The sequence below is a fragment of the Mixophyes fleayi genome, chromosome 7 (assembly GCF_038048845.1).
Source record: "Mixophyes fleayi isolate aMixFle1 chromosome 7, aMixFle1.hap1, whole genome shotgun sequence".
Taxonomy (NCBI): Eukaryota; Metazoa; Chordata; class Amphibia; order Anura; family Limnodynastidae; genus Mixophyes; species Mixophyes fleayi.
In genome coordinates, this window is record NC_134408.1 from 64,427,820 (window position 1) to 64,442,923 (window position 15,104).

General features: G+C 36.6%; 1 protein-coding gene across 3 annotated transcripts in view; it reads right to left on the reverse strand.

The window, feature by feature from the left end:
• Positions 1–15,104, reverse strand: part of TMEFF2 (transmembrane protein with EGF like and two follistatin like domains 2) — a 656,761-nt gene that overhangs the window by 1,273 nt on the left and 640,384 nt on the right. The window contains exon 10 of one of the 3 annotated variants that reach the window (XM_075179937.1): positions 12,464–14,239. The exons of the other annotated variants lie outside the window; for them this stretch is intronic. Within the exon in view, the coding sequence (XP_075036038.1) occupies positions 14,233–14,239 (7 nt within the window). The 3' untranslated portion in view covers positions 12,464–14,232. Of the gene's footprint in view, positions 1–12,463; positions 14,240–15,104 lie in introns of those variants that run through there. 3 annotated transcript variants of the gene reach the window in all.

The window sequence follows — 15,104 nt, forward strand, 5'->3', positions numbered from 1 at the left end:
CCATTTGTATATACAAAGTAACAAACCTTTTGCCTTCAATACATTATTTATAGGCATGTTCAGTTTATATAGATTATGGAAAAAGTTTTGTTATGATTGTGAGCCTTAATTATGCACATTTGACTCATATCATAAATTGAAGCAATAAATACTGTGGTGACAAAAATACTTTCTGAATAAGAAAACAGAAACCAAGTCTTATAAAATGTAGCATATTTATTACAACACTGTGAACTTTATATGTTTTTTTTATTACTTTATGTTGAAGAAAATATATTAATATCCTTGTAATGCCCATCTGATTAATATTTATGTTAAACAAGTCTTAAATGATTTATAAGAACAGCAATGCATATATCTGTGTACTTAGAAACCAAAGGAACAGACAGGACAGCCATTGTAAAATTTTAATGGCTTTCTGGAGGTTTATATACATTAATCCATACACTTTATTTTCTACCTAATCCATTATACAGTGTTCAATCAAGCAAGTCTCATCAATGTTCACTGCTGAATAGCTACAAACCTGTGATGACAGGGAACATTTTCTAAGTAATATACCTTTCTATTGTTTCTAGTTGAATGAATTTTACACTTCACTTGACAAACTTCCCCACTGCACTGGAATGCTTTGTAATGTCTCTCTCGTTTGCTATAGGCATATCCCAACTTGCAACCTATCCCCAATGGCATTTTTAGTGACATACAATTCTCTTCTGTCTTAAATTTGCCAAAAGCAGACTACGCATCAGCTGCAGAGGGAAGTCATGTGGACACTCAGTTGTCTACAGTAAAAAGATTAGCACAGGTTATTATTTTAAGCACTTGCACTTACAGGAAAATCAATGCACCACTTGTCAATCTGTGGTCTAACGGTCTACAGCATGCAGATATATTGCTATTTTAAGTAAAGTTTTATTTTAAGCAAATTTATGTTCTAAGATAGAGAGAAACATTTATGAATACATAGTTTTGAGATTCTCCTTACAAATTCACACAAATTAATTCTCTGTAATGGCCTGTTATAGTTAGCTTCCAGAGTCATAGGAAAACTTCCACACAAAGAAACAATGGGAGATAATGTAATTATAAAGACAAGGAATCAGGAAAACAGAGCATTACTGTTTTATACTGTCATGTTATACCAAATCAATACTTTATGGAAGTGTTATGCATGGAATGTAGAAACTATAGCACCTGTATTAAACATGCAAAGATCAATGTACATGTTGTGCTGCTGTTCATGTAATACAAACATAAAAATGCTGCCTGTCTCCTACTGCTTTGATTTTAAAACAATTCAAATTCCATTCCCTATCATTTTTCAAACCGCCACTTCTTAATTTTCACTACATTTTTCATATATACTATATAGGTTTATGATATACATAAGTTTTCTTCATTGAAAAAAAATATTTTTAAAACTGTTAAACATTGCTCAAACGTCACTTTCTGTTTTGTTGCAGTTTCACTCAACATTGAAGCATAAAACTATCAGAATCCCCACCAACATCAACATTTATTTATATAGCACTAGCATATTCCGTATTACTTTAAAATTGGGAACAAACAGAGTAATAAAACAATACTGGGTAATACAGACAGAGAGGTAAGAGGGGCCTGCTCACAAGCTTCAATCTATAGGACAATGGGAGCTTGATACATGAGGCTAAGTGCTACATCCTGCATAGCGGTCCAGCCAGATTGCAAAGGTAAAACGTATTTAGTGGGCTATATGATCAAGTCAAACAGCAATGTTGGTCAGGGGGTGAGATAGTTGTTGTCTTCTGGGAACTGTGCAAAGGGTGGTGATAGGGTACCCTAGGTAGGTTGAGGAATATTATAAGCTTGCTTAAATATATGTTTTCAGAGATGTTTGAAGGTTTGAAGTCTAGAGAAAAGTCTTATTGTGCAGGGGAGGGAATTCCACAAAGTGGGTTCTCTGTCTGGTAACAGAGAATGCAAGCAGGTTATAAGCATGGAAGAGAGATGCAGATTTTGTACAGAACAGTAGTGTCAAAATTGGGAGATGTTTTCATACATGTGAAGAGATGTTAGTTGATACAGTTAAGTTGAAACCCTGTATGTTAGTAGAAATATTTTATATTGGATTCGGTAATAAACAGGCATCCAATGTAGAGACTGAGCTGCTCAGCAGTGGAAGACAGATTTGCAAGGAAAATACAATCTAGACACTGTGTGCAAAATAGATTGTAGTGGGTGAGAGTAGGATTCAGGGAAAACCAGTAAAAAAGGAAATTTAATAGCCAATGAGAGAGATAATGAGTGTATGAATGAAAGTTTTTGCGGTGTCTTGGGTGAGATATTTGCAGATTCTGTAAATGTTTTTTTCGATGTATGTAACAGGATGTAGATATAGATTGGATATTGGGAACAAAGGGTAGTTCTGAATCAAGGATCCCACCTAGGCAGCTTGTGGGGTAGAATTTATTGTTATGTTGTCAACAGAAATAGAAAAGTCAGGTGGGTTGGTTGGAATATTGTTGGCTGGTGGAAATATTGTTATATGCCTTTTTTTTTAAATCAAGTATTTTGTATTGTAGAGTTCTGACAAAAGACATAGTATAATGAAATTAAACAAAAAAACAAAACAAAACAAAGCCATACAGCATAAATAGTTATATGATGTAGGTGAGCTTGATTCAAGCAGAACAGATGGATACATGGATGTACATAATTAAACATATATATATATATATATGTATATATAGGTATACATATATATATATATATAAAATATATATAGTTAGAGGACACTTAAAAAAATTGTCACCAGCTCTCATTATGAAGGAATGGTTAGAACTAATTTAGACTTTTATAGAGCGGGTATTCATCCATATTTTGTAACCAAGTCCTAATGGGAAAGAATTAAAGGATGTGTGTAACTAAATGTATAATATATATATATATATATATATATATATATATATATATATATATATATATACATATACACACACACACACATATACACACACATTTATATACATACATATATATATATATATATATATATATATATACACATGTATGTATGTATATATATATATATATATATATATATATATATATGTATACACACACGTGTATATATATATATATATATATATATATATATATACACACATATATATACATATACATATATACACATACACAAGTGTTGGAAATGGAAGTGTGACTGAAGAGGGTCCAATAGGTTATGTGAGGAAAGAAAGCGTGTGAGGCAAGTTTGGGCAATACTCTTGAGAATCTTGGAGGAGCATGGGAGCTGCGAGATAGGATGGTAGTTTGAGTGAGAGTTTGAGTGAGAAACTATTTTTAGAAATAATCACTGCTTTCTTGAAAAATTACAGAAATATACCAGTAGAGAGAAATAGATTATAGGTTTTAGTTAAAGTTGGTATGAGCACAGGAGACAAGGATCTATGGATTTGTATGTGTATTGGATCAAGAGGACAGATAGAACAGTAGGAAGATAAGAAAAGAGTAGATCATTCATCTTCATTTGTGAGATCACAAATATTGAAAGGGTGCCAGAGGTTGTCTGGAAGGAATTGAGCTAATTATTTGTTGAGGAAGAAGTTACCTTTTCAATTCTGATCTTATCAATCTTGACCTTGAAGTAGGAAGCAAGATCTCGGGCACTGATAGTAGTTGGAGGGATTGGGGTGGGAAGGTTGAGAAAAGATTTAAATCTGTTAAAAAAGCATGTCGGATTAGGAAGCTGAGCAGAGATAAGAGATTGAAAGTATGTTTATTTCGCACTGTCTACAGCATTTCCAGAGGAGTGGTAGATATGTGAGGAAGTTATTATAAGAACTAGATTTATGCCAATGATGTTCTGCTTTGTGAGAAAGTTTTGAATGGTGTTGTGTTCGAATAAAGCAACATTATAATATGGTGTGATTTGGGAGCAACTGTATGTATTTACATTGTACTGTAAAATATTTAGCATTTATAAGGTCTTTAGTGATGCATGTGGTGTAAATAACAGCGATTTATTAAAGTATTTTAAAGTGTGCATATCGGATAGAGGTATTCAAAGTTGTAGATTGTAAGAAGGGGGATGATTCTACTATAAAAATATTAAACTCTAGATGTCCCCTTGGGAACTTTAAAGTCCATACTGGTAACGTGCCACTAAATTTATAGAAAAATGCACATGAAAAACATCAAATTATAAAACAAGACCGCATGGAGAAAATGTACTGTATTGCACCATATGAACTGCATACAACAGTTTGTATGTGTGTATGGAATCCTTCAGTGTACCTTGTCTTCCATGTGCAACTAGCATCACATCATGCTATTGGTTTAAATTCAGTTTGCTTCATATGAACAGTTTAAAAAAGATCTGGGCAAATATCGCCCATCAGGTCACCATGGCAACTAAAAATGCATCTTGTCTACCAGACCATCCAATAGACTGTCTACTTACTCTTGTAACTGTATTGTAGGCAGTGTCATATGCAAGTTACTTGCAAGTCATATAAAACTGTGAGTAGGCGTTTGTGATTTAATTCCTAGTATGGTGGCTTAGTGTGTGTGTGTGTGTGTGTGTGTGTATGTGTGTTTGATAGGGAATTTAGACTGTAAGCTTCAATGGGGCAGGGACTTACGTGAGTGATAGATATTCTCTGTACAGCGGTACATAAATAGTGGGACAATAGTGGGGCAATATAAATAAATGAAGTAGATGTGGCTTGCAGCAACTCTGTTTCCAACCAAGTGTTAAATAATGTTGTCATCTCTATGATTCTTTTAATTTTTCTGCTCTCCCCATTAGGTATTTATGGATAGAGAGATTCAGAAGAGTTATTACTGATGAGTGCACAATACCAATTTATGGCACAAGTCGTAAAAGTTAAAATCTCTTGGAATCTCTCTTTAAGATTGTATAATTATCATCAATAATATTGAAAAAACAGACCCCTCACATTCTTTGTGCGCTGTGATATTTAAGGACATATCAACTGAGTGACAGGAGGCTGAGTAGCTGAAATAAGTTTGAATGAAGGGAAATAAGGAGACAGGAAAATGTCATATTTTCTCAAATATCACACTTAAAGGAGTCATGTCTGGTACATTAACAAAGGTATACTCATGACCTGTTATGGGGAGGAATTATTATCTTTATAGGACATGCTGGTAAGTAATTAGTCCAGGATAAAGAAGAAACCCTGAGTAGAAATGTGTATTGAAAAGAGGGTCATAAATTAATTTACACAGTCTTCCTGGCTCTGACATCACAATGGAAGGTGGGCTGTGAGTACCTATTGCATGTTTAAAATGTCCTTTAAGTCTACCAGAGTTGTTCACTTTCAGGAGTTGAATTCATATTAAGAAGTTTTCCAGCAAATTCAAGCTCTCCCAGCAGACATATATCTGATCATTCATTTCTGTTTTCCATTTACTCCCTTTTATTTTACAAAAACCTATTGTCTATCTATGGATGTCATTTTTGGTAATTCATTTTCATCTTAAGCATTGTGAATTTCTTTTCCATATTAAATCACACTTAATAAGTTCATGTCTCTGTATTATTACAAATTCTCATGCCAGACTTAGCTTGTTATTAGAACGCTACATAGTTGAAACAAAGGAGGTCATTTGGTTTATAATAACTCTGATTAAAGTGAGATGTGATATAATAGTTTAGATAAAGTCAGAACTGAAGCCTTTCTGAGTAAGAGTGTTAGCTCTTTAAACCAAAGCTCAGTGGTGGCATAATTGGCAATGAAAATGTTAGTGTGTATATAAGCCAAGAGAATTTTAAGTTTTCTTTAAATAAACCAGATGGTTGATTTTTGATTAAACCTGTCACCTACACGTCATGCAGGCTCCAATGAATGCTGGATCGTGACAGGCAGTGTATAATATCTTAATACCTAACTGTCATATTCGCTGCATACCACTGCTGACTGTCATGTCAACAAGGAAAAGCTTCAGTGCTAGCACTACTTTATCTCTTTCTATTCCTATATTCTGGTAGTCTATATTCTGGTATTCCTATAAGACTGTGTAGCCCCTAGTTATATAAGATTGCCACTTTTGGTATGTTGTGGTAGGCTACACTAGTATAATAGGTTTAATATGCAGCCTCTAATGGTAAAAAAAACTGCTACTATTTCTGTGTAATGGTATAAGAAGATGACTCTATAACCTCTGATGCATAGTTGACAACATTGTAAAATAATTTCCATTCGGAGGTTGGAATAGAGTAAGAGCATATGTATGTCATCCACATTCTTACTTGTATGTTACTGAATTAGGTTATAATGTATTTTTATGCATTTAAAAGAATCTCTTCAATAAACACTAACTTAAAAGCCCAAAAAATGAGATAAGTTAGGGAAAATATACAGAATAAGAGAAATTGCACAGTTCAGGTGGTTTGTATTAAAAATCAGGAGCATACCCAGGACAAATTCCAGAGACTTTAAATCCAAAGGTTTGCGACTAGGCTGATGTGTGATTGTCACTGTTAGTATAATATTGCAGGATCTCCTGGTATAATGACATGAGCTGTGAAAACCTCATTGGTCTTAAAAGCTTAGCCCTGATTATATAATATGATGGTTTCTGTTGTATAATATGCAGATCTTTATATAATATTGCAGTTTAATATATATATACAGACATGTCTTAGTTAGTGTATACTACTTTAAAAAAGCAAGCCACACTAATGAGGAGTTGGACATTTTAATTACTAGCTTTGAACATTTGGTCCCTGGCTCTTAGATTTCAAATTTATTAAGGACTAAGGAATGTGTTGACATCCACATATATATGTACATATTTTTAAATCCATAAAGACATTTCTTGGTTCAGGTGGAACTTGTGACCCACTACTTGGCAAATAATGTGTACCCAGCACTTCTTTAAACCTTTTCCTGTTTTTTTCCTTTTTCAAGCAATGACTAATTCAATGTGAACTAGATCTAACAAATCTTAATATTTTAGCTAGTAGTAAACCCAGTTTACACAGGATCCAATAGAATTATAATGACAATAGAAAATGCTTACCTCAAAATTATAAGTTTGTTTCAACTATTTTAGTTCTAATACATTCTGAAAAAAACCTTGACATATATACCCATGGATTTGCTAATAATCCTGTAACATAAGTCAACTTGTGTGTACAGTTTAATGTTTTTTTTCAAGTGGAACAGTTTGTTGTCTAAAAGATGCTACCTTCCTCATTCATTCCAAAATAGGTTAAGAAAACTGTGAAAACAGCGTAAAGATATTATAGCGAGCTGGTTAAGGCAGTGGGATGCGGTGATTATCAAGACTATTGGCCCAGTGCCAGAACTGGTGAAAGCCTGGTGGCACCTAAATGACACTTCTCACACTTGTAAGCAGGACTCAATTCCTGCTGCTTCTTACCTTAGCAGGCGGGAGGTGGGTATCGGCATCCTTCAGCTCTTCAGACTGGGAGTACGGCAATTGGTTGTGATATAATTGCAAAGCACCACATTGACAGAGTAACACTGAAATGGATAAGCAGTAGCCAGCAGCTTTGCAAGAAGCTGCTGGCTGATGGTCTTTTGTTAATCGCCAATGCACAACCAGGAAGAGGGGCACTTATTCAGTGTTTACCAATGGATTCATGAATAACCACATGGGTTCACCCAATGGTAGTGCCAGCCCTGCCCATTTCACACTTTTAACAATCTGTGCTCTATAAATGATATGTGCAAGGTAAATGCATTATTTTTCATACATTTCCACTATATATAACACTTATGGGCAACTTCAAAAGGGCCAAACATTACCCTTAATGAAAAGAATGAAAAAAGAACCTTGCCTCCCTGAAATGTCCCTCACTTACTCCAATATTCCAGCACATACCATTTAGACCCTCCATTTGCTCCAAAGTAGCCCCACATGCCCTCAGTCCCCCACTTGCTCCAAAATAGCCCAACATGCACTTTTATCTCACATGTACTCCAAAACTCATGTCAGTCCTAACCACATGCCCCACCTGTCACTTAGACCTCCCCATCTACCATCCAGATTACACTCAGACATCCCCACAGTCCCCTCACATGCCATTCAGTCCTCCCCACAGACAAAGCCAAAAATAAGTTAGATCCATGACATAGAGCTGGCACCCCCCATCCCCAGAGAAGGCTTACCATGTTGCTGGTTGCCCGTGGGCCACCTCTTGCCCACCACTGAAATATAATGCTTGATGAGTAATCCATCTGCCCACATTTGTTATTTGTTTGACCAAAATTGTTGTCTTCAAAAAAGTACACATACTTATTACTACAAATTATAAATCTTTTATTAGAAATTTGTAATAATTTGCTTATATTTTTAGAAGATATGTAATAGTCAAGAGTTTATTTGTTGGGAAATGGAAATATAATTCTAGCGCTTCCTTGCATGGTGAATAGTTTTCACTAGTGTCTGACATTGAAATGGGAATATGGTCATTTTATTTTTAACACTAACAAGCTATCTCAAAATCTGCCACATACTGCCTACAGGTTTGACAGCCCTTGCAATCTTAAAACCGAGATAACTGAAGTAGCTGATGGCATCTTAATGGTGCTCCTAAATAAACCTGTTTACTCAGTAAATGAAGTAGTATCTGTTAAGTGAATGTACCCTCAATTTATTGACTGTCATACAATATAAGCATTTCTAGCCTGATTCATACAGAATGTCAACCATCAAGGTAAATAAAGCACTGTTTACTGTGATGTACTATTCAGACACTTTCTCCTAGAACTCATTCCTCTACAAATTAAACTGTCAAATCAATTGCATGAATGAAGAGTTAAAATTACTCAGGTCCCAGGGATGAATCTACACATTTTAGAATGAAATGTGTAGCAAGAATGTAATATTTGTATAAGGGGCATTAAACATAACATAATATGATGGCCGGTGATATACTAAAATAGTATAGATTGGAAGCACACTAGTGGTTACTCCACATAATGTCTTATTTATTATTTTTTGTTGCACACTATATTTTTTATTCTTTGTAAGCATCCAAGATTGATTGACACAGTGCTTAACATCTTGAAGAATTCAGATACAACAAAATCAATATGTCATTAAAGAAGATTCTTTAAGATTTTGCTACACACTTCTTTTTAATACATAAACATAAACATTTTATTGCAAGAAACTGTAGCCCAGTTTAACTAAAGTCTGCTGAGGCCATGCACTTGTACATTTATTATCATGATTAACTGAGTATATATGATGATTAACTAAGGAATATATCACTGTCTATGTTATTTTTACTGAACATACCCCTTAAGATGTTTTAAGTTAATAAAAAGGAGCCTAAAGGGATTTATGTGCATAGGCATTAGCGAGGGGGGAAGAGGAAATCTCAAATTCTTTGCTTTTAAAGTGTAAACTTTTTGGGGAGGCAGGCAACATTCATGTAATGGGTAGAATAAATTAACTGGTTTGTAACAAATGTTCCAAGGACATTATGCTGCTGACCAAGTCAGCATCTAAGCCAATGCGGGTCTACCTGATATACTTGGAAGGCTGCATGTGCAACTTCAAATTTCAAAAGGGCAGCACATTATCCTTAATTTAAAGAATGAAACCCCAGTACCCCCATATGTCCCTCATATGTTTATAATTTCTGTCACATGCCACTTAGACCACCCACTTGCTCCAAAATAGCTCAACATGTGCTCATACCTCAAACTGCTATAAAATGCCTCTGCAAGCCTTCATATTCTATATGTGCTTCAATACTCCAGCACATGCCACTTAGACATTCTCACATGTCACATAGACCTCCCAACATCCATTCACATGCCCCTCACATGGCACTTGCTCCTTCCTCACATGCCCCTCGCAACTCCCCAGATGCCCCCACTCACTGGCTTATCTACTAAAAATACTTACCTTCCCAGCCACGGACAATAGAGGAAGTAGACAGAGTAATTGGTACAGATCACATTGCACTCCTTCATCTTTCTCATCTGGTGAGCTGCGTGACCTCTCTAAGATGGCTGCTCTCATTCAGCCTTATTTCCTGCCATAAGAGATTACATCAGATCTGGAGCATAGAGCAGCCAGCCCATAGTCCTCCTGTTGTCCATCATTGCTTTAAGTCCATCGTGCACAGTTCTGTCTCACAAATCATTGGCACTCCCCCTTCCCCATCATAACTTGTAAACTGAACTTATTGACTTTACATGCAAAGAACTACATTATAACTATCTTCAAAAAAATATACACTGATAAAGTCCATAAACATAAAAAAAGATAGTGATATATTACATCCAACACTATAAATAAAGTAATTGTTTTGTTCACTTGATCAAAATACAAAATTGGGATATTTCACATAATTGGAGTAAAATACACATCTCAAAATGCTTCAGTTTTTGCATCAGTAGCATATACCTCGTCCTTCCCTACCCCGTCCTACCTCTCCAGGTGCAGGGCAGATTAAGTGCTGGAATTATGCATAGCCGGATATATGTGTGCCTACTTTATGAACATCTGCAGAGCTATTTCACTCAAGATACATTAGGCAAACTTGCGTACATCCCATTCTGCATCATCCCAAAAATATCCAACATGTGTGGATGTCCCTGAAAATTATGAACAGTTGGCAGATATGCATATGTAAGCATTACACCTAGTTGAATAACTACCGGGTAGCAGGGGTAACAACTGCTAAGTGGTCCCACAACAGGTACGGTCCATCAAGAACTCTTAACTGCCAGGCCTCTTATAGCTGCCATGTGTCCTGCTTTGGGGTCATGCTCCCATCTGTGGTGAGTTTTATGCGTTCCCTGCTATGTGACCACCAACATGCCAGAATGGCATCCATGTATGTATTCTAGGACTTCCTCTCTGAGCAGGAAATGCAGAGGAAGAAGGCAAGGTTAAGAAAGGGAGGGAAAGGAAGGGGTGTCCCTCACTGGAAACCTTTGGTGAGCCATCAAGTTTTTGCAATGGGGCCCCCTGATTACACATATACTTACAAATCCCATTACTCACATACTTCTTTGTACGCTAGGCAATAGTTCATATATTGCACAGAAGATACCTAATCCTTTTTATATGTAATATAATAACATCAGTGTCATACATAGTACAATAACAATAGTACATATCAGATGATCTAAAACAGATGGGGAACACACTATTACTATGCAGATAGTGACATTCTTAAAAGCCCATATAAGGGCATATAAAGCTATTCTATGGAGAATGTGAAACCAAAGATGCATTAATACATTAATGCCAATTGCTGCACAGGCTCGCTGTGGCCGACAGAATTAAATTAAAACTCATCACCTACAAAGCTCTCAGCCAATCTTCTACCCCTACATCTCCAACCTCATCTCCAGCCACACTTCTTTCCACCCACTCCACTATGCCAATGACCACTGCCTCATTATCACACTGATTACCTCTTCGCACTCCTGCTTCCAGGACATTGCCCAGGCTGCTCCTCACCTGTGGAATCATCTCCTATGCTCAGATTATCCTCTTCTCTCCAATGTTTCAAGTATGCACTCACAATTGATTTCTTTATTCAAGCTTCCACCCCTCATCACAGTGCCACCCTATTTTTGTTTTCCTCTTCCCCTTGGGATGTAAGCTTTCACAAGCAGGTCCCTCTTTCCTTGTGTTCTCCTGCTACTATTTCATCACCCTCTGTATCTCTAGGACTGCTTCCTTAGCAATGTTTTCTATAAGCCCATGTCTTCTTTATGTTAAACCACTCTTACTCACTGCCCCATACATAACTTGATCTGCATTATCAAGTTATCTGTGTGATCTATTAACTAGCAGATGTCTGGTCTTTGTATTATTATGTCTAGTCTAGTAATTTATTGGATAATGTACTATGAATTGATGCTGTCTGTGTATTTCATGCTCTAATTTTCATATATGGCACAGCAGACCTTTTGTGGTGCCTTATAAATAAAAACAATAATGATAAAATTAAAGGTGGAGTGGAGTTTCAGTACATATGAGGGCGATCTCAATTTAGCAGTTTACAAAGCTTATTTAGCAGCACCAAAAGGCAAGATTTATACTCCAATATGGAGGTGTAGGTAAATATCAAATTTTGTTGCTTGAATTAAAGACGGCCTGTTTTTCCCTTTATTGTCAGAAAAAGAAGAATACCTTGACCTTAAAGTTATTATCACATGATGGGCCTACATGAGTGGAATACACATTACACTATAAGCTAGAAATGTATGAGGATATAAATACCAGAGGGTAGGGTGACCATACAAGAACATTTCCTTTGTATTTCGTTTTAACATAACCTTCATATGCTATACTAAACCTTATTCAGATTATTCATTTAATGTAATAAGCTGAACCAATACAAGTCATTCTTATTTTTCCTCTTGGAATGAATAGTCGGAAAGCTTGTTCTTGCTCAAACAGTTTAATAGCAATTTTGTTCCTATCCATAGAAGAAAACTAATAAAAGACATTTATTGTATAATATAATGAAGGTTAAACCCATAAAGCATGGGTAAACGCATGGCATTTAAAAGCTTTCACATTAAAAATATCTATGCAGCTCTTTTTTCACTATCCAGTTACATTAGTTGCAAAAGTAGAGTTCTCAGATAAGGCTGCAATGCCACTTACTTGTTACATTTTGATAAATAAATGATGACAAAGTAAAATCTATAACGGGTTACTTTTCACATGAGATAAAATACATCAAATTTTTGGACTCGGTGAGGACTAGATAATTGCTACTTGTGCTCTTATATGTTAAAAAAAAAAATCTTCTTTAAAAGAGGGTGTACTTTCTTTTGCACATGAATGTTTAAGCAACTGATGCAAGGTTACCACAAAATTGTAAGAGTTCACATTATAGTTGGATATTGTAACATGACACATTACATGTGTGCTGCTGGAAAAACTGCACACTTGTCTACTAATTTGAATCTATAAGGGCTGGAAATGGATGGCTATCCTGGCAAATATTTCTTTTAAAACCTAACAAAGATCAAACCTAACAAAGCTCATTTCTGGAAGTGCAAAACACTTGCTTATATGTGCTCCAAACGCATACATACAGTGTGTCACACGCCGGCCCCGCGGACGGGCACCAGCGTTGTTACCTTACTCCTGTAAGCGGGAATTCCGGTATCCTGATGACACCCTTGGACACATCCACCATCTGGCCTCTAGCTCAGCATATGTGCAAGGCCTACTTCCCTCTCTTATGACCGACTACTTGTTCCCCATTGGTCCTGGCATTTTGGAGCACTATTTAAACCTCCCACTTCCTCCTGTCCGATGCCTGTTCTTCGAGTTCCTTCTCTCTTCGTAAGGACCTAGCTCCCTTCGGTTTGACTCTCCTGCTGTTGCTCCAGTGTGGATGCTACCTCTCACAATTCCTCCCACTGCCGCTCTGAGTTACCATCTTCGGACCAGCTATAGTTCTATACTTCCAATGCCTTTATTGAACTGCTGCTGTACCATTGACTCACCTGCTGTTTCACTTAGTTGCCATCATCAGATCGGCTATAGTTCTACACCTCTATTGTCTCTACTGAACCACTGCTGTACCAGTGACTCACCTGCTGTTGCTCTAAGTTACCATCATCGGATCAGCTTTAGTTCTACATCCCTATTGTCTCTATTGAACTGCCGCTGCCCCAGGGACGCTCCTCCTTAGTTGCTTAAATGTGAACACTGCTAAACCAATACTTCGTGGAAACACATTTTGCTTTTATTATTGAATGTATTTTGTGGCAAAATTTAGACACATTCTACATTCTTTTTTTGTAAGAAATGGCTTCTCCCTTTCCAACGTTCCCCATAGCTCAGACTACAGCAGAATAAAGGAGCACAATACAGGAGATCTGCTGCAGCACCATGACATCATATACGCGCACAAATTTTAAGTTCTCAACATGCATGCGCAGAAGTCTCCTAGGCAACAAGCACTAAAAATGAGCAGAGTCTTGATTTCTCTATCCAGGATCCAGAAAAATGTGGGGAGAAAGTCCACTCCTTCAAACGAGGGTAATCCTGTGAACTTATCGTCTGCTACTTGTTTTCAATCAGCAAGCAATTAATTATATTAAAGGAATAGGGATAGGAAAAGGGGACAAGCTCTAAAGAGCACATATCTCCTCCTCCCATGTGGCTCCAAAATAAACAGGGACATCTTCAATGTAAAGATGAAATTAGGGTACTCATTATTTACTGCCTGCTGAATGTCTATGATCTGCAAGACAAAAGATAATTTAATTTGATGAGAAAAGCAGGGAGCACTAAAACGTCAGATCTCGCACTCTCTGGTCCGAATTCATCTTCTCTTTCAAATTAGTGTGTCACCTTTCTTGTTTTAACAAATTCAATTTAGGAAAAGTAATTAAGTTAGAAAGAAAACTATTTTAGAGTCACTACCCCCTTGTGTAGCTTAAAATAAGGGCACCTCTCTTTTAAAGAGACGAGTCCAAACAAAAAAAACTATTTTTAATAGGAATCTATTAGATACCAACTGTAGAAATAAATGTCATCGTTACGTCGTTGGATCTTGCTCATTTTGGATTCTATAAGTACCGCCCTCCACGACGATCCAGTGCCATTTCACAGAGAGGCACAGAAGGGGTAGCACGGTTCTTGGAGGTCTCTAGTGCAGTTGGGCAGCATCATAGCTAGAAAGGAAAGAGGAGGGGTAGCAGTGTTCTTCAAAGTCTCCAGTGACATTTTACTGAGTTATAGCTAACACATAAACAGGAGACCTCCATTGCTCATTGTCATTGCTGAAACATAAATAATAGGGCTGGCATTCTTGTTCTAAAGCTGCAGTCACATTGTACTTTGTTATATAGCTAACACACAAACAGGAGCGCTCCATTGCTAATTGTCATTGCTGAAATAGAAATCATAGGGCTGGCTGTTCTTCAAAATCTACAGTCACTTTATACTGTGTTATTTAGCTCACACACAAGCAGGAGAGGTCCATTGCTCCATTGCCAATTGTCATTGCTGACAATTGTCAGCAATGACAATTGGCAATGGAGCAACTGTCATTGCTGAAATAGAAGTAATAGGGCTGCCAGTGTTCTTCAAAATCTGCAGTCACA